Below are 20,899 nucleotides of genomic sequence, written 5' to 3' on the forward strand. Positions count from 1 at the left end.
GCGGGCTGGTGCATTGATGCAACAGCGCCCCCTCTGGCCGCGTAGAGTGTTGAACCAGAGTTCACACAGTCTGGCCAGGATATGTGGTTTTCTCTTTATTCTTGGTGGGGTCAGCTGGTCCTGGTATCCAGGGGTGGAATTTCCCTCAGTTCTTAAGTCTCTCAGGGGTTAGTAGGGGAACCCAGGACTGCCCACTCCACGGAGTTGCAGCTCAGCACCCTTAAGCCAAATACGCAGAATTGGGCCTACACAACTCTTCCTGCTGCACCATGAGCTCCTTCCTACCTTCCCTGGTTTTCGTAGGTTTTTCAGCCTGTTGGTCCAGTTGTCCTTTTTCAGGATGTGGACTCTGTAAGGATCCTTAGCAGCTTGCTGGCAGGAGTTTCCTTCTCCAGACTGCTTGCTCCTCTGACAGCAGCCCTGCCCCTCTGCCTCCCAGCTCTTATTCTCACAGCTGCTGTGAGGCAGCCTTAACCCCTTGGCTGCAGGGCCAGCATGGGGTATATACTCCCCATGACACACCCCTAGCTCACAGTGTAGACGTAGCCCTAGTGAGAGTTGCACATGTACAGTTATTGCATTTGTGTGCACAAAATAGGTGTACAGTTACATACTATCCATTTTTACAGCTCCCATCACTGGAGTATCTGAGCACCTCATAGACCTTAAAGAACTTATTTTCATAGCACTTCTGTGGAGTAGGAAAGTGTATTATACCTGTTTAACAGAGGGGGAACTAAGGCTCGAAGAGATTAAATGACTTGCCCAAGGTCACAGAGGAAGCCTGTGGCAAAGACAGGATTTAAACCCAGATCTTCTGAGTCCAAAGACCTCAGCAGAAGACCACCCTTCCTATTCTAATGTGTCTGAGAATCTGGAGCAGAGAACACATGCTGACTGATGTTGCAGATTTCTTCTCTCAGTGAGATTTTGAAAAATAAATGAGGTCACGCTCATTAAGCTCTTGCTAGTTTAATGGGCAATTTAATATTGAATGAATGCAGACTATGAAGTTATAAATACCATCGCAATTCAGTACATTTTGAAATAGAAAGAGGAGTAAATAGGTCACAAAGATGAGGGGAAATTATAGTTCTCATTTTCTTCCTCTGATCTCTGCATTTGAATTGCAAGTGAAAAGCAGAGAGGTCAGGATGACCTGAGCTGCTGAGGAGGAGTGCTCAGTGCAGCTCAGGAAAGGCGGGTTAGGCCAAAGGTGGTCTTAGGCCATCTTTGCATTCACTTGACTCTGGGGCTGTCTGATTGCAGGGCTAGTCGCCTGGTGGCTGCGGCAATTGACAGGGGCTGCCAATGGCCCCAAGTGATTTTGATTGATTGATTTATTGGCAACTGGGGATGATCAGGGGTTCCTCATCACACCCCCACCCCCTTTTTCCAACCACTGGGACGGGAAGTGGTAGAAGCTCAGTGCCACACAGAGATTGTCCTGCAGGGGGCAATCTTCCAGCGGCCGACTATGCGGGCAAAGCTGTCCCCATAAACTGGAGGCTCAGGGCCCCTGACGGATCAGCTTTAAGAGCCCCAGGTGAACTCCTATGTGTAGCTCAGCTTTCTTTTCATCGGTATTAGAGGGGCAGGCCTAAAACAGTTACCTGTGCCACTGCTGCCACACCTTTGCTGCTGATACAGGGATTTAAGCTCAGGATGGGGAACTCCTGATCTTCAGACTTCTGGGACTCCAGACACCTCTGTCTCTGCCGGATCATTCCAGACTGATACAATGATTCCTCAGGAATCCTGGGGAAATAACCCAAGATGATGTTACCTGCTGCTGTAGACATGCCCGGCATTCAGAGAAAGGGGGGGCTGTTCACCTAGTTGGATGGGTTCGTTTCTGAAACAAAAGAACTGCAAGGCCCATCACAGTGATGAGTCGCTGTGTGTATTGTAGAGGATGGCTATTTACACTGCAGAACAGGTATCTCATGATGGACTGAGAGCCTTCCTACGTGGCATCACTCCAGGCGATAGGCTAAGAGCATGGCATTTGGCAAACACAGCAGACAGAAATAAATTGGGTGCCCGTTAAAGGTCTGTCTTTGACTCACAAGTGTGAGGGAACCTCAAATTCAGCTGCCCACCAGGCTTTCACTCTCAGTGCAAAGCCTCTTTGTATGAAGAAAGCTCTATACAGTAAGAGCTCATCTACACGTGATATGCTACAGCAGCACAGCTGCACCGCTTTAGGGCTTCAGTGTAGACGCTACCTAGGCTGATGGGAGGGGTTCTCTCATTGGCGTAGGTAATCCACCACCCCGAAAGGCGGTAGCTAAGTCAACAGAATTCTTCCATCAACCTACTGCATTCTATACCAGGGAATAGGTCGGCTTATCTACGTCACTCTGGGATGTAGAGTTTTCACATCTCTGAGCAACATAGCTGGGTCAACCTAACTTTTTACTGTAGACCAGGCCTATCTCTCAGTCTTTTTCTCTCTCTGACTCCACATTCAATCACTCCCAGTGGGTCCCTGGATGCATCTCCAGAATCCTTTGCACCATTTCCCAAGATGGCTGATGGTAGCCACTGAGGGAATTGCTGCAATGGCTTCTGGTGCCTGTGGGGGAGCCAGTTGAAAGTAGCGAAGAAAACACACGTTAGCAGAAAACCTGAGACACAGAGTGAGATGGGCTCTGGCTCAGCAGCCCTCAGGCATCTGCTGTTGCCTCCGGCAGAGAACAACTTCCTGAAAAAGGTTCTCAGTGATGATTTCTGAGTTCTCCCCTCTCCCACAGAACCTGAAAGCACTGGTGGAAACGGAGGTCCGTGACGTATCGGTCACATCCCAATCAGCTGGCACTAAATCTTTATGAAGAAGCATATAACCAAGAATTGTCCAATACCTAAGTTCTGGATAAACATTTTCCAGGTACCACTTGAAGGTCTGGCATTTCAAGCTCTTCCTCAGTTCCAGTCTGCTCTGGATGCTGTGGGGAAAAAACATGACATAGTTATAATAATTGCAGTGAACACACAGATGTTACATATGGAGGCAAATCTGAGTCACGAAGATCAGGTCCAAGTCACAAGGGAGGAAGAAAAGGTTTGTATATGTACCAAGCCAATAACATGCAGGCCTGGGAGTCAAGAGATCTGGCGTCTATTCCCTACTCTGCCACTAATATGCCGTATGACCTTGGGCAAGTCATTTCACCTCTCTATACCTTGGTTTCCCTGTCTGTAATATGGGCCTAATGATACTTCTCCACCTTTGTACAGTGCTTTGAGATTGAAGGAAGAACAGGCTGATATAAGAAGAAAATATTTAATATATGCTATTTAATGTACTAAATAAATATTAAATTAATAGAGGAATTTTACATGAAATGAATATGTATTATATGCTAATAAAATAATAATTAATGTCCTAATTCAGCAAAGCACTTAAATATGTGCTTAAATCCCTTTGAAGTCAGTGGGATTTAAGCACATGCTTAAGCACCTCTTGATGTCCAGGAGGCAGGCAGGCAGGCACAAGCCTGCCCGCATCTGAATGCTCCTTCCCCAGCCTAAGGGAATAGCTACTGGACCCAGGATTCAAATGAGGACAGGGGACAACCGTTTTTTCCCCCCTTCTTACTGGTACTTTGATGAATCAAGGCCAAATTTACCAGATGGCGGAGCATACTGTACAGAGTAGCTGTTTCCTGGTGCCAATCCACTACCTGGGTAGGCCATGCCCTCTTTTAACCGTCAAGCTGAGCAAGTGTCAAGTGAGCACATGTGGGCTGTTAGTAACTATGAAGCAGTAGGAAGCATCTCACACAGTTTGCTTGCCCCATCCCAGAACCCTGTGTCTCTGCAGTCCTGTTTGCCTAGTGTGACAGAGCTTTTCCTTCCCTCCGTGCTGGTAGCAGAGAAGAGGATGTGGCTGACTGTAAACAGGTCAGGCTGCACAGTATTTTAATAATCTAGATTCTCTGAAAATTGAAAAGCAGGAGAGACTCTGCTCCAGCAATTCACCTTTGGACTGAGACCCTGCATGCTCATTCTGAGCTTGAAAGGAGAATCTCTGTGAAAGCAAGGAGAATGTGAAACTAGGGGATTAGAATGCAAGGCTGGCTGCTATCTGAACTCAAGAGTTTGCTGCCTGTGAATACAGACCTTTTTTTTAATAAGAAGGATATCTGACTAGCCACGATTATAAGGGACAGAATCATAAATGTCCTGGTGGAGTATAAAGCAGTAATTCAGCTTCCATAAAGCCATGTCTGCCAAGACGGGGTCCAGAACATGCCGATTATTTTTCTTGCCTGCTGGTTTCACTTCTAAACTACAACGTTAAAGCCCATCTCTAGGATAGAGCTACTTGAAGTCAAGAGCAGGAATCTGGCTGGGAGCGTTCGGGGGGAGGGGTGGATTCCCCAGCAACAATTCAGTCCTCTCCTTGGCATGACCTAACAGCTTCTAAATAGGCTGTCAATTAAAAAGTGATTAAAAAAATGAATTGCGCACTGTTAAACAATAATAGAATATCATTTATTTAAATAGTTTTGGATGTTTTTCTACATTTTCAAATATATTGATTTCAATTACAACACAGAATACAAAGTGTATGGTGCTCACTTTATATTTATTTTTGATTACAAATATTTGCACTGTAAAAAACAAAAAAAATAGTATTTTTCAATTCACCTAATACAAGTACTGTAGTGAAATCTCTTTATCATGAAAGTTGAACTTACAAATGTAGAATTATGTACAAAAAACCCTGCATTCAAAAACAAAACAATGTAAAACTTTAGAGCCTACAAGTCCAATCAGTCCTACTTCTTGTTCAGCCAATTGTTCAAACAAGTTTGTTTACATTTGCAGGAGATAATACTGCCCGCTTCTTGTTTACAATGTTACTTGAAAGTGAGAACAGGTGTTTGCATGGCATTGATGTAACCTGCGTCGCAAGATATTTACGTGCCAGATACGCAAAAGATTCATATGTCCCTTCATACTTCAACCACCATTCCAGGGTACATGTGTCCATGGTGATGACGGGTTCTGCTTGATAATGATCCAAAGCAGTGCGGACTGATTCATGTTCATTTTCATTATCTGAGTCAGATGCCACCAGCAGAAGGTTGACTTTCTTTTTTGGTGGTTTGGGTTCTGTAGTTTCTGCATCAGAGTGTTTCTCTTTTAAGACTTCTGAAAACATGCTCCACACCTCGTCCCGATCAGATTTGGGAAGGCACTTCAGATTCTTAAACCTTGGTTCCAGTGCTGTAGCTATCTTTAGAAATCTTACATTGGTACCTTTTTGGCGTTTTGTCAAAACTGCAGTGAAAGTGTTCTTAAAATGAACATGTGCTGGGTCATCATCCGAGACTGCTATAATATGAAATATATGGCAGAATGCAGGTAAAACAGAGTAGGAGACATACAATTTCCCCCAAGGCAAATTAGTCACTAAGTAATTAACACATTATTTTTTGAACAAGCATCATCAGCATGGAAGCATGTCCTCTGGAATAGTGGCTGAACCATGAAGGGGCATACGAATGTTTAGGATATCTGACACATAAATGCCTTGCAATGCCAGCTACAAAAGTGCCATGAGAACGCCTGTTCCCACTTTCAGGTGACATTGTAAATAAGAAGTGGGCAGCAGTATCTGCTGTAAATAGAACCAAACTTGTTTCTCTTAGCGATTGGCTGAACAAGAAGTAGGACTGAGTGGACTTGTAGACTCTAAAGTTTTACATGGTTTTGTTTTTGAGTGCAGTTATGTAACCAAAAAAAAAAAAAAATCTACATTTGTAAGTTGCACTTTCACAATAAAGAGATTGTACTACAGTACTTGTATGAAGTCCTTGAGTGGTCCATTTAAAGATCTGGGGCAAAAAAAATCTGCAGGGGATTGGTCCTGCTTTGAGCAGGGGGTTGGACTAGATGACCTCCTGAGGTCCCTTCCAACCCTGATATTCTATGATAATACACATGTTCAATTCAATTCTATGAAGTGCCTTGAAAAATACTATTTCTTTTATCATTTTACAGTGCAAATATTTGTAATAAAAATACAATAAAATACAGCATTTGTATTCTGTGCTGTAATTGAAATCAATATATTTAAAAATGTAGAAAAACATCCAAGAATATTTAATAAATTTCAATTTTATTTTACTGTTTAACAGTGTGATTAAAACTGAGCTTAAATCGCAATTAATTTTTTTTTTAAGTTAATCGCGTGAGTTAATTGCGATTAATCGACAGCCCTACTTCTAAACAAACTGGATATATGCTTGGGAGCTGGGACTGTATCTCCTTAAATGTAGCATCTGCCTATTATTAGCACTTAATTAACTGTTACCACAGAAACTACATGGTGACGTCTCCACAGCTGCATACAATGCCCCTGTATCATCACCTTGAACTTTTCATTGCATCAGGCACACTGGGCACCTTTGCGCTTCCACTGGCCACCAGAACCACCACTTACTCTCCGTAAGGTCTCCCTTGTGCTGCAGGCCGGGCAGCATAGTAGTATTGTTTGAACTCATCCATCCACACTTCGGCTGTGCGCTTGGTATTTCTAGAGGGGCAACACAAATGGCGGTGGTGAAAATCTATGAAGCGTATAAAGGGACTTCGAACATTCTATCAAGGGAGCCCACTAACTCTGTGACTATACCGGTCTCTCCACCCCATCACCAACATATCTGGGGTGCTACTTTGGCTCCACCCAGGCCACACTTGCCTTAATTCCTGGTTACCACGGAGGTTCCACTTCTTCCCTTTTCCTGCAATTGCTGTACACAATCTAGGCAACAGCTTAGAGGAGGAGTTCCTCATCTTGGCTGGTGTAATAAGATAACTGGATGCTTTGCAGCTGTTGTGCTTGGAAGCACAGCTAATTCTCCTCATGGTAACATTCCCGACAGGCCTGCTTGGGGCTTGGTCTCACAGCTTGGTGGGGGTCTCTAAAAGGCTGTATACAATTCGGCTGTTTTGCTTCTCGGGGTTTCAGTCAAATATTTCCTTCATTTCAGGCCATGTGCATTTGCCCTCTTTGCCTCATTTGAATAAACTCAAAGTGAAACTCAATAGAAACCATTAACGCCCCCAGCTTCAATGTGAGACCAGAAAATGGCTCAGGTGTTCTCCATGTCAGCTCGGAGGTGTGCAGAAGGCTTGCAGACTTTCAGAAATCTTGTAATGACCCTGAGCGGAGTTTAGAGCCAATAACAAACCCCTGAACCAGGTGAGTTTGATGAAGCTTCAAATTTACTTGCAAATATTTCTGGCTGCTCTATGTCTATTCTCTCACTTCTCTGTGTTTCAGGAATACTCCCTCTGCAAGTAATGGCCTCAGGATTTAATGGTCCAGACTATCACTGTAAAAACCACCGGATTGTAAACTCCTCAGGGCAGGGACTGACTTTAGATTTATGTCCTGTTTAGCACCAAACTCACTTCTGGCAATTAGCAAGTAACAATCATCATGTGAATTGTGCATGATTCTGGAACCTGAGCAGTCTTTCACTGACACTGGTACAGAAAGGAGTGGCAAAGAGGCTGCATGGAAGGAGTTAATCCCTGGAAAAAAGCCTAGACACGTGAATTTTTTTTGTAATATCTTTGTACTGGGTTTCTTTTGGGAGCCCTGAAGGGAGACAGGAGTATTGGGCTACCAGAGTCCACACTTCAATCAAATTCACATCTTGGAATACTAGAGGTTAGGGCTACAAGGCAACACAGGCCTCATCAGGTCCCAGCCCTCGATGCCTTGCTATAGCCTACACACACAATTCCCCAGAACAGTTTTCCAATCCACTTTGGAATGGTTCTATTGACAATACCCCAGCTACCTCTCACAGTGGCAGTTCCATTTGCCTAATTGCTCTTCTTGTTGGAGATGGACCTACATCACAATGTTCCAACCCTGATCTAAACTTTGCCTAAGCTCAACGGCATTCTAATCAGAGAGTTTAGTTTGGCCTATAATAGAGATGGCGGCCAAGAGCAAAGCTGAAATCTGGCTTTGGAGCCAAAGCGTCCCAAAGTTCAAGGGTGCCTGTACATGAGCTATCGGGTTGGGCTCCTCTCTTCTTAAATTCATTAAAGCTTCTCTTTTTTATTACGAACATTGGAGCCAGAACCTGTTTAAGTTCACCCTGTTCATCCCCAACAGGGACCAGCTCAGGTTTGTTCCCTATAGCACCTTATCAAATACTTTGTCTATTCCAGGTTTAAATGACTCCAGTGATGGGGCTTTAGCCACTTCCTAACCTTTACTTTAAGGTCCAGACTTCTTGTCATTACTGAAGGCAAGGCCATTCCATCCATGGTCAGCCTCAAAACTTGTTTCCTTCCTCCTTTATATTTACTAAACATCTATATACACCTCTCCTTCACTGCTCCCTTTGTGAAGTTAGGTGATGTATTCATTTCTGGGCACCTATTTGTGAAGGTCCTTTCCTTACCCACTTTGCTGCATGACTGAAAAGCACACCTAACATGCTATAACTGAGAATGGAAATGAAAACATAACTGACTTGTAGGTCTCGCCCTCTTCCAATGCCATTAGTCCATGATAAGCCTGAGTAAGACGTATAGTGGACAGGTAAGAGGTGACCATGCTGCAGGCAATTGGCTATTCACATTTGTTGTTAGTTATTCTTATAACATCAAGAAATATACACAAAAAAGGGACCGACAAACACACAGCTTATCTGGGAAACAACTGGTGATAAGAGCAACTCTTTCCAGCTGTGGACAATGCTTTCCTTATTAACATATCCATGGACAGCCCTCAGCTTCGAAACTTGAAAGGGGAAAAAGCCCTTTTTGACTCCATTGGCTCTTCTGCACTTTCTCCTTAGCTAACGATTTCCAACACCTTCCCAGACGGGTGAATGGTGCCTTCACAGGGTAATAACTTGGCCATCTTAGCTGTGCAATGGAGTGCTTAGCTTTGCCCACGTGAGCCTGTGCTTGAAAGGCTATACATGTCTTTACAAGAACCCGGGTCTAGTGGCCTCTAATCAGGGATCCCAAGTCCCAGCCTGTCACTCAGCATCCTATATCTTAAGCAGCCAACCACAGTGGAGCCAGTCGCTTCCAGCTGTCAGAATTCCAAGCATTCCCGAGGGTCTGCTCTGGAGGCAGACCCAACTTGGAGGGGGGGCGGGGGTGTGAAACTGTTCGCACCACATCTCAATCCGACACGCTGCTCTGCTCGGTCTCCATTATCGCGATGGTCTTGCATGCATTTGGCTCAGATTTTCTGGTCTGGCAGAGCTGTCCTCAGCCCCAGGCCAGGATCAGTGGGGACAAGGTAGCATTATGACACTTCTATGTTTCCCTGATTTCAGAACCGCTAGCTGCCAGCCTGGTGGCATCTGGGAATCAGCCAGGGGAAGGGGCATTCCCCACCACAACTCTTGTGTTAGGGGACAGGGAAGGTGGCACAGGAACCACTACCACAGTGGTGAAGGAATCCCCTGCTCTGGGGAAATCCTGAGAGGCCCAAATGCACTGGGTTTATGTCTGCTTTGGGCTGGGAGACTGCTGAAATGCTGACACGTCCAATCTTTCCCCCTTCATCCGTTACCGATGTGGGCTGCGCTCTTCCAGCAACACCCAATTCCTTTTCACATAGGAACAAATCATTCAGCAGTACATGAAGGCAGCCAGAGCGCAATACCTACTTTATATAGGTGTTGGCATTTCCCTCTGGAAAGACATAGGGGTGTTTCTTCCGGAACACGTGTCCAACCCGGCTGCAGGGGATAATTTCCAGGCTCCCTCCGCACATCCACACACGGAAGGAGATTTCTGCAAGAGAATCAGCTTCAATCTTTTATCTCCTGACTCCTGGAGCAGGGTGGATCCTGGTTTTCTCTCTCACTTCACCCACTGCCACACCAAAGCCAGGTAAATCCATTATTGGAGGGGCTTTCCTAGGCTCAGCTTTCTTAAAAGTGCATTTCAAAGCTACTTACTCTCTGTTTGAAGTTAGCCCACTTCAAACCAGCCTATAGCGCAGCGGGTAATAGCACACTGGGAAGAGCAAGACATGCAGCACAGCTCACATCACGGACGTAGCTTGCTGTTTGTTCCTCTTGTAATCACTTCTGCGAGGCATAACTCAGAGCCCCGTCCCTCCACGCTGGCTCACCAAGAAAGGGTCTGAATTCGGTTTATTAATGATTGCAACGTGCCTTTAGAAGGCCCACGTTTTTATGAATCAGGGCCTGATCCTGCAAAGCACTGAGCTGATCATAAAAGGTCCTGAGCACCCTTCAGTTCCTACTGGAATCAATGGGAGCTGAGGGCGTTTGACACATCCCAGGAAGTGCTCAGCAGCTTGTAAGATGGGGCCCTTGGTGCCTATGCTGCATGCACATATACAACAAGGTCACTCAAACATACATTTGCCTGCGCAGCTCTCTGCAGGATCAGCCTGGAAAACAACGCCGCTGGTGTCAGGGAATTTAGTCCAAATTGCCCACAGCCAGTTTCTGACCATCTGGGTGGGCCTTTTTGGAAGCTTTTATATCCCCTGTGGATCAAGGATTCAATACTGGAGTAACTGGGTGAAATTCTATGGCTGTGCTATGCAGGAGGTGAGACGAGATGATCTAATGATCCCTTCTGGCCTTAAAATCTATGCATCATCACCTTTCGACAGAATAGGGATTCGCACACCCGCTGGGAAACAGAGAGAAAATAAGAAGAGACCAGTTTCACAGTTTCTTGTATCCTGGATAATGATAGTGATTTTTGAAATTGCAGTGCAATATTTAGCACTCATCAAGCTTTACAAACATTGACTCGCTCCTCCCCTGGAAGACAGGAAAGTACTGTTTGCCCCCTTTTACTGTTGAATCACAGAAATTGGGCATGAAAGACACCCATTAGATCATCCAGTCCATTGCCCTGCCCATGCAGGATTGTTCCTTACACTTCATTTTCCAGTGTTAGCACACTGGTGCTGCTCAGTTGCTACTTCAATACAAATAACCACCAATAACAATGGGGGAGATTTTTAAGGCACAGGTGGTGATTACGTGCCTAACTCCCATAGAGTCAGTGGGAGTTCAGCACCTTTCAGCCATTTGTACCTTTGAAATGTCCCCCAGCTGGCCTAGTTTTAAAAGTCCTAAGAGACGGCTCTTCCACCTCTTCGCTTAGGAAACTGTTCCTCAGCTTAATACATCTCACTGTCAGGAGGTCTGACCTGACATTCAGCTTTCTTAATTCCACCCCATTACTCTTAGTTACACCTCATGCATCACTCTAATGATTCTTCGCTCGCCCTGTGAACACCCTGCAAATATATGTGGAGTGTTATGTCCCCACCTTTGGCGTGGGGTGATCAAGCTCTCAAAACAATCTTTGGCGCTTAACATTTTCCCTAGTAATTTCTGCTGCTCTCCTCAGAATGCTCAGTTTGTTAATACCTGATGGGGGTAAACTGAGGCACAGAGGTTAGGTGACTTCTCCAAGGCCAAACAGAAAGTCAGTGACAGAGCCAGCACCAGATCTCTAGATGTCCCTGGGTCTCAGATCATTAGACAAGGCTTTCCCTCTTTCTCTCTCTTTGAGGGTTGAGTCCCCTGAAGGGAGGGACTCCTCCTGTATGCCCTCTCCCTTGGCACTGGGATGATTACTGTGCAATTTTTGTTTTAATTCATGGAAGCGTATCTGTCAGTCAGGTTTTGTAAAAGGTATTTTTTAATATATAAAACCCAAATTTGGGGGAGGGGGAGGGGAATTGGGTGAGTATCCCTTTAAGCATGGTGATAATAGTATCAGGTAGCGCAAAACAGCCAGTCATGATCATAGCACTCATGTGACAGCAATGAGCCGCATATGCACTGCTTTGGGGGGTGTTCAGACACAGCTGTTCCCAGCCCTCACCACACACTGCGGCGTCTCTCTGGGAAAACACAGGAGAAACCAAGCTAGCTGCAAAGCCTTCTTGACTTTGGGATGCTTGACATCTGGATCCAAATTTCATGGCTTGAGCCCCGCTCTAACGACAAGGCCCCAGCAGGAGGTGCTGCCAGAGGTCGGGAGAGGAAGCACAGCAAGGAGAACAGATGCGAGTCCCTCCTTTCAGAGGTCCCCTCCCTGCTGCCACTCCCCCCCCCCCTTTTCCCTTTTGCTGCAGCATTTATTGCGTAGAAGGCACCAGCAAGAAGGGGAACCTCACAATTCCCCCAACGGCGGGTATTAATGGGCCAATAAAACATGCCCTTGTGCCGTGTCTTAGTGCTATATTGGGAGCCACCTTAATCGCAACAGAAAGGAAATGAGATTAGTGAGGGGTTTGGAGGCTCTAAGTTGTTACATTCAGCTCTCTTCACAGCCGGGTGCTTTTCTTCATCAGTCCCTGTGTCCCGTGCTGTATGGTCCCTGAGTATCGCTGCAGTCAAAAGGGGGCACTTATGAATGCACAGTTAGCCCAAGCAGCTGGGAACAGGCTTGTGGATGCTGCACCATTCATCCCTCTTCCTCCCCCTTTCTGTTTAGCCCGCTAGGGACTATGGCTCTCTGAAGGGTTTAGAGAGAAGGAGGGCTGTATATTTCAACCCCCTGCTTGCTTGTGTCTTCAGTCACAATGAAGAGGAAGGATGATGTGATTTCAATGCACTGGAAATCAGCCTGAAAGCACAGTACTCAAGCTGCAGGAGACGCTCTGTAAGTGAAGCGGCAACTTCCAAACATCTAGCAGCCTTGCAGACATCGGGTCTAATCCTAGCAGGAGCAATTCAAAGCCTTAATTTCTTCCCAGCTTACTGGGTATGGAAATAATACTTGACCCTATCTATATCTCCTTCCCTCCAAGGATCTGAGTGTGCTACTGTAGTAAGTAATCCTCACAACCCCCCCAGAGGGAGGTGGTTTTATGCTCATTTAGCAGATGGCAAAACTGAGGCCCTGCAAGGTTAAAGCATGGGTCCAAGTCACACTGAGCCAGGAATAGAAGCCCCAGATGCCCTGGTGCCTAGACCTGGCCCTTACCCACAAACCATTTCTGGAGTTTAAAGCCAATCCCTGGTGCATTGTTATTTTTGCCTCTGTTACTGCTAAATCCATCCATGTTCTGTTAAACACATTTCAGGAAGCTGGTGTGTAACAGAAAGTATCAGACTCTAAAGTATCCCCAGCTCGGCCACGCAGGGCTCTGTCCTGACAGGGGAACACTCTTCTGCTTGTACCACGACTCCATCCTATTCTTCCTGTCACCGTTTGCCACCCGCTTGACACGGCTACTACAATGCACACCTGAGTTACATGGCACTTGGTACCAAGGCCTGACAAGAGGAACTGCAACATCTGCAGAGAGGGAAAGACAGCAGACAAACGGAGACAGCAAAGCAGAGGGTGGACTGGGTGGTGGAAGGGATTGCTAATGGGCTACCAAACTGTTCTTTGCCAGGTCTCTAGCCTGAATCGATTCAGGGTTGGTACTCAATGGATGTTACCACTATCCAAAGGATGTTCTGTGGTCTACATGAAATATGTGGCGGGTCTCACCGTAATACTACCAGCTAAGGGTCCACATCCCATTTAGCATCTCTGCTGGCACTCTCGGCAAAGAAAGTGAATGGCCAGGGGGACTAACCACCCCAGCCACAGTCCTAGCCATGGTCCCTGCAGGTCAGGTTTGAGGTGTGCTGGAGGCTTGCCCATGCCGTAGTGGGATGAAGCACCTTCAATCTGCAGGCTGACACTCGGCAGCCTGGCACCAGCAGCAGTACATTCACTGACAAAAAGCTCAAGAACAAAGTTTCAAACCAGTTTGGGCACTGACAACATCCCCAAAGGCCTCCCTCTAATCTGAATGCAGATTCCAACTTGCTTTTGTTTTCGATGGAGTCTGGCAGTCCCCTGTGGCTGTCAATCACACGGCCATAAAGCAGCGGAGCTCAGTTGTTAATGCTGAAAAAAACCCACCGCTGCAGTGCTACATCATACTCCGAGGGCTCCATCTAATTAGGAAGAAGAGTAAATCACCAAAGGGCTGAATTGTATTTCACTGCAAACATAATGAAAGGAACAGTCAGTCATTCCAGTCCTGCAAAATGCACCACAAGATCCTGACTTCCCAGTCACTTACCCTGAAGCCAGTGGAGTTGCTCTGGCGCAAGTGAGATCAGACTCTGGCCCCATGAATGCCTGGAGCAGGGGAGATTCTTTTCTGTCACAGCTGGAAGGTGAGCAGCGCTGTGACTAGGACTCTGAGGGGCATGCTCTGACCTCCCTGAGTGGGGCTGTGCAGAGGTGCGAGCAGGAGCTAACCTCACGTAGCTGGAGGCACAAGTTCACCGCTTTGGTGTCACTACGTTAATCCGTTTGGTCTATTTTGTGTCATATTGCTTTCCCTTTTACACACAAGCTGCCGTCCTGCTTCTCAGCTACCTCGTGTCTGAGTGCTCCGAGCTTGCTGACTGAGCAGTCGCTGCCTGTTACGAAGGGTCAGACACACCACCGTTGCTGTAGGGAGAAGCCAACTTTCCCTCTCTGGGCCAGTGAGACTCACTGTGGTCCAAGTGGGGTTTCCACCCTGCCTACCCTCATGAACTCTGCTGATGGAGAATAAAAAGGACAATTATTGCTGCTATTACACCAGTGCCCAGAAGCTGCAACCGAGACCAGGGCCCCTGTGTGCTAGGCCCTGTATATACACACACAGTCAGAGACATTCCCTGCCACAAAGAGTTTACAGGAGGCCCAGCGAGATGAAGTGGCTTGTAGTCCAAGGTCACGCTGCAGGTTAGTGGTAGAACTGGGAACCAAACCCAGGTCTCCTGCCAGTCCAGGGCCTTCCATAAAGAGTGTCTCCTCCACCCTCCATGATCATAATCCAAGCTTGGCCAATGTCACTTGTTTTTGCACTTCATTGTACCCCTGCAACTCTTGTCTCGCTTAATCTAGCAGTGAGATAGGCAAGCCCCATGGCTAGCAAAACTTGGGTCTGTTACAGTTTGAACCTTGGTTAAATACTGCCTGGGGGCTCCATGACCATGGCTGCCCTCTGATACTGGGAAGGTAAGAACGAGACATTATCAGGACCAGCCTCAAAGGGAACTTTGTTGATAATGAAAACAGCCAGCGACATAACATAGGTTAGAACAATGTATAAGGGGTGTAAACCCTCATGCTTCAGCGCATGAGCCAACTGCTAACTGATGGGTTGGGAAGAAACTTCTCCTACAGGCAGGCTATTCCACAATAGTCCATTTTGGTCCCTTCCTGGAATGAGGACACCAGACTAGATGGACCACACGTCTGATCCAACATGGCACGTCCTACATTTATGTTTCATTTTCTTTGCAAAGACATGTTTTAGACGATTAATCCAAGAGGGAGAAAGGGGCTCACTGCGGCTTTTTGTGATTAATTTTTTCAGACAGCAGTGCAAGAAAGAGCAGATGCTGCAAGTCAGACCACTGGCAAGAAATTCTCTCTCTCACACAGACACTTTACATTGCAAGAAAGAAATAAAATACTTTAGAGAAATAGTGTATGGAAGACAACAATAGCTCTAAACAATGGATGGGATTATTACAAAACACAAGCATCTGTTCCTATGGATCCCTGACAGCGTTGCTACATCTGTTAAGACAGGATTTTTTTTTCGTTGCTAGCCACACTCCCCAGAGGTGCTGAAGTATTAAAACCAGCTTAAGATCTGTCTCCGTGTCATCAAGTGCCTCGTTCTTCTCTTGTTTTTTCATAGATTCATAGATTCCAAGACCCGAAGGGACCACTGTGATCATCTAGTCTGACCTCCTGTATAACACAGGCCAGAGAACTACCCCAAAATAATTCCTAGAGCAGAACTTTTAGAAAACATCCCATCTTGATTCAAAGGCTGGCAGTGATGGAGAATCCACCATGATCTTCAGTAAACTGTTCCATTGATTAGTTTAAAAAAGTACCTCTTATTTCCAGTTTGAATTTGTCTAGCTTCAACTTCCAGCCATGTTTTACCTTGCTCTGCTAGACTGAAGAGCCCATTATTAAATATTTGTGCCCCATGTAGACACTGATGGCCTGTAATAAAGCAACCCCTTACCGTTTCTTTCTTAAGGTAAATAGATTGAGAATCTTGACTCTATCACTATATAGCATAAAAGAAAAGGAGGACTTGTGGCACCTTAGAGACTAACAAATTTATTTGAGCATAAGCTTTCGTGAGCTACAGCTCACTTCATCGGATGCATTCAGTGGAAAATACAGTGGGGAGATTTATATACACAGAGAACGTGAAACAATGGGTGTTACCATACACACTGTAAGGAGAGTGATCAGGTAAGGTGAGCTATTACCAGCAGGAGAGAGGGGAGGAAAAAACCTTTTGTAATGATAATCAAGGTGGGCCATTTCCAGCAGTTGACAAGAACATCTGAGGAACAGTGGTGGGGCCGGGGGGGAGGGGGGGTTAAACATGGGGAAATAGTTTTACTTTGTGTAATGACCCATCCACTCCCAGTCTTTATTCAAGCCTAAGTTAATTGTATCCAGTTTGCAAATTAATTCCAATTCAGCAGTCTCTCTGACTGAAGTGTTCTCTGACTGGTTTTTGAATGTTATAATTCTTGATGTCTGATTTGTGTCAATTTATTCTTTTATGTAGAGACTGTCCAGTTTGGCCAATGTACATGGCAGAGGGGCATTGCTGGCACATGATGGAATATATCACATTGGTAGATGTGCAGGTGAATGAGCAAGAATTCAAAAGTGGCAATTCTTCAACAAAAAAACTTCAAAAACAGACTCCAGCGAGAGACTGCTGAATTGGAATTAATTTGCAAACTGGATACAATTAACTTAGGCTTGAATAAAGACTGGGAGAGGATGGGTCATTACACAGAGTAAAACTATTTCCCCATGTTTATCCCCCCCCCTCCCCCCACTGTTCCTCACATGTTCTTGTTAACTGCTGGAAATGGCCCACCTTGATTATCACTACAAAAGGTTCTCTCCCTCCACCCCCACCCCCGCTCTCCCGCTGGTAATAGCTCACCTTACCTGATCACTCTCCTTAGTGTGTATGGTAACACCCATTGTTTCGTGTTCTCTGTGTATATAAATCTCCCCACTGTATTTTCCACTGAATGCATCCGATGAAGTGAGCTGTAGCTCACGAAAGCTTATGCTCAAATACATTTATTAGTCTCTAAGGTGCCACAAGTCCTCCTTTTCTTTTTGCTGATACAGACTAACACGGCTGCTACTCTGAAAACTATACAGCATGTTTTCTAATCCTCTATTCATTCTTGTGGCTCTTCTTGGGAACACTCTCCAATTTATTAACATCCTTTTTGAATTGTGAGCACAGAACTGGACCCAGTGTTCCTGCAGTGGCTGCACCAGTGCCAAACACAGAGGTAAAATAACCTCTCTGCTCCTACTCAAGATTCCCATTTATGCATCCCAGGATCGCATTAGCTGTTTTGGCCACGGCATTGCACTGGGAGCTCATGGTCAGCTGAATATCCACCATGACCCCTTAATCTTTTTCAGAGTCGCTGCTTCCCAGGATAGAGTCCCCCATCCTGTAAGTATGGCCTAGATCCTCTGTTCCTAGATATACAGATTTACATTTAGCTGTATTATTGTTTGCTTGCACCCAGTTTCCCAAGTGATCCAGATCACTCTGAATCAGTGACCTGTCCTCTTCAATTTTACCACTATCACAATGTTTGTGTCACTGGCAAACTTTATCAGTCATGATTTAATGTCTTTTTCCAGATCATTATTCAAAATGTTAAATAGTGCTGGGCCAAGAACTGATCCTTGTAGATTTATAGTTTATAAATTTACAGTTTATATTTACATTTACAGTTATATTTTGAGACCTATCAGTTAGCCAGTTTTTAATCCATTTAATATGTGCCACGTTAATTTTTTATTGTTCTAGATTTTTAAATCAAAATGTTGTGCAGTATCAAGTCAATTACATCAACACTATTACCACTTTTATCAACCAAACTTGTAATCTCATAAAAAAAAATACCGATTTAGTTTGACAGGATCCATTTTCCATAAACACACATTGATTTGCATTAATTATATTACCCCCCTTTAATTCTTTATTAATCAAGTCCTGTATCAGCTGCTCTATTATCTTGCCTGGGATGGCTGACAGGCTTATAATTACCCAGGTCATCCCATTTACACTTTTAAAAAATTGGCACAATATTAGCTTTCTTTCAGTCTTCTGAAACTTTCACATTTCTTCAAGACTTCTTGAAAATCAACATTAACAATCCAGCAAGCTTCTGAGCTAGCTCTTTTAAAACTCTTGAATAGAAGTGAACTGGACCTGATGATTTGCAAATGTCTCATTTTAGTAGCTGCTATTAACATTCTCCAGAGACACTGATGGAATGGAAAGTGTGTGATCATCACCATATGATGAAACTATATAATCTGTTTTGCCTCAAATACAGAACAGAAATAGCTATTGAATGATTCTGCCTTTTCTGCATTATTATTGATCATTCTATCATTTCCATCTATTAGTGGACCAATACCATTGTCAGGATTCTTTTTGTTCCTAATATATTTTAAAATATCTCCTTATTGTCCTTAACTCTGCTGGCCACATATTCATCCTTGTACCCCTTGGCTTCCCTGCTTCTGATTCATATTCATTACTGTCAACTTTCCCTTTCTTCAATTTGTTCTATATTATTCTTTTATTTTTTTTTTACAGATGTCTTCCCTTCCCCTCTAGATCAGTTTGGTCTTTTAACCAGTAAAACCTCCTTCCTTGATTGTGGCTTTTGGGGCCTCTAGTAAGGTGTTCTTAAATGATTCCCAATTATCATTCAAATTTTTCTGATAAATTCTTCATCACAGCTGATTTGGCTCATAATTGTTTTCAGCTTTGTGAACCTGGCCTCCTTAAAGCACTCTCTACATATTACTGATCTGCACTTTATGTGGCTTGCACATTACAAATGTTATCAAATCATGATCCCGTGTAGCTAAGCTGTTTGCAACCCCCCTGCCCCTTCGAGAACACCTGAGCTAATATTTCAGGCATGCTGCAAATTCAGGCAGGTATTACTGCATCCATTCACATTTTCAAGGTGATGTCTGTGAACGTAAGAGCTAGAAACATAGCTGGATGTTTTAAAGAAAAAAGAAAGAATGAGAGGGAATGGGAGATTCCTGGCAGTGCCCCAGTAACATGTTCACAATCACCAGGTTGAGAATCTTTGGTTTAGTGTATTTAGCAGCACTATATCTATTGCCATGGAGGAGATGGAGTACTATGGACCAATAATGGCAGCCCTGTCAGTGTTGGAACATTTTGAGACATTGAAAAGCTCCCATACTTGCACAGGATACAGATGAAAATAACTAGGGGAAACCATTCAGAGCATTTGGAGTGAACCCAGTATTAGTCAGACACTACTTGAGAGCATGGGTGGTGCATGGAACCCCCCTACCCCAGTTCAGGGAAGCTAGCCCCCAGCCCCACCCCTTCCATTCGAGGCCCCCCCTCTACCTTGCCCCTTCTGCCCTTCTCCCCCACCAGAGCCCAGAGCCCCCCACTACAGCTGGGGGAGCCCCGCCCCAACTCTGGAGCGCCGGCCCGCCCCAGCCTCAGGTGGCCCCAGCCCCAGAGCACCAGCTGGCCCCAGCCCGGCCAGCCGGTCCGAGCACCCACCCTAGGTGCCCCAAGTCCTAGGCCACCAGCCAGCTCTCCCTAGCCCCAGCCCTCTTCGGGGGGAGAGGCTAAGCAAGGGCAGGAAGAGGAGCAGCCTGGTCTGGGACCATGAGGGAAGACTGGGAGGTAGAAGGGGGCCTCGGGGTGGAGCGTGGGTGGGGCCATGCCTGGCTGTTTCAGGATGCTTAGCGTCCCCTGGCCTATGATACCCACCAGCCATGCTTGAAAGGAAGAGCCAGCCCCATCTCTTGGGAGGATGAAGATCCCCACGTCCCTGCAACAACAGAGACTCACCAAAGTTCTCCCCACCCCAGATGTCCATGGCAGTGTCGTACTTCCCCAGGTGGTTGAACCAGGTTTTGTCGATCACAAAGAGCCCCCCTGCAATGATTGGAGTCCTGCAGAGATACAAAGGGAAGAGGGGACAAGCCCTTACTCAAAGACTGGAGTAGAACGCGAGATGCACAGTAAGCCACCTCCTTTCTCTTCCTATTCTGCTTTCAGAGCGATATATCTGTGAATCTTCCTATTATCCCGAAACAAGGACACATGTCTCAACATGGCAGAGCCATTTAACTGGCTGGCTTGGTATTTTTCTGTCGATCATAAATTGCTCGGCACTTAAAAACAGGTTAATGCACACATTAACACAACTCCTATGAGCCCAGAGTTCACAGCCCTTATTGTACGCTTCAGAACCAAAAATGCACTTAGCACTTGGGAGTTATTTACATGGCATTACCCAAATGGCCTTTGTGCCAGGAGAGATCTTATTAGGAACACCACTGTATCAGGGAGAGGAAGCCTGTGCCTATTCAACAGGGGATTTTTAAAAGCCATCACTGTGAGTTTGATCTAGAATTTCTCAAACTAGGGGTCCCGACCCAAAAGGAGGTCACAAGACTATTGCAGGGGGGTCACGAGAGCGGTGGCTGCTGGCTGGATGCTCAGCTCTGGAGGCACCACCACAGTCATCAGAAGCAGCGCAGAAGTAAGGGTGGCACGGTGGGGGGCAGTTTGTCCCTTTTTAGGGGGGATCGTCACAGCCTGAAATATTTTCAAAGGGGTTCTCAGCAAAAAAAGTTTGCGAACCCCTGGTTTGATCTTTATTTCCAAACAGGACTACTTTTTGCCTTCTGGATTAGCTGAGGTTATCAAAGAGAAGTCATGTGGAGGGGTTGGAGAGAGAGAGAGGAGGATCATTTTAGGAGTACCACCCATTCGATGGGGCAGGCCCCA

At 45.6% G+C, this 20,899-nt stretch overlaps 1 protein-coding gene across 4 annotated transcripts in view; it reads right to left on the reverse strand.

The window, feature by feature from the left end:
• The window catches only part of GALNT14 (polypeptide N-acetylgalactosaminyltransferase 14), a 190,182-nt gene that overhangs the window by 16,897 nt on the left and 152,386 nt on the right, over positions 1 to 20,899 (reverse strand). For 2 of the 4 annotated variants that reach the window (XM_037895598.2, XM_043543546.1), the window contains 5 exons: positions 19,955 to 20,058; positions 9,669 to 9,795; positions 6,458 to 6,550; positions 2,865 to 2,948; positions 1,614 to 1,758 (listed from right to left, as the gene is read on the reverse strand). In XM_037895598.2, the coding sequence (XP_037751526.1) occupies positions 1,614 to 1,758; positions 2,865 to 2,948; positions 6,458 to 6,550; positions 9,669 to 9,795; positions 19,955 to 20,058 (553 nt within the window). Of the gene's footprint in view, positions 1 to 1,613; positions 1,759 to 2,864; positions 2,949 to 6,457; positions 6,551 to 9,668; positions 9,796 to 19,873; positions 20,059 to 20,899 lie in introns of all 4 variants that reach the window. The other 2 variants (XM_037895597.2, XM_043543547.1) reach the window with 1 other exon arrangement.

The sequence above is a fragment of the Chelonia mydas genome, chromosome 3, assembly GCF_015237465.2.
Source record: "Chelonia mydas isolate rCheMyd1 chromosome 3, rCheMyd1.pri.v2, whole genome shotgun sequence".
Lineage (NCBI taxonomy): Eukaryota > Metazoa > Chordata > Testudines > Cheloniidae > Chelonia > Chelonia mydas.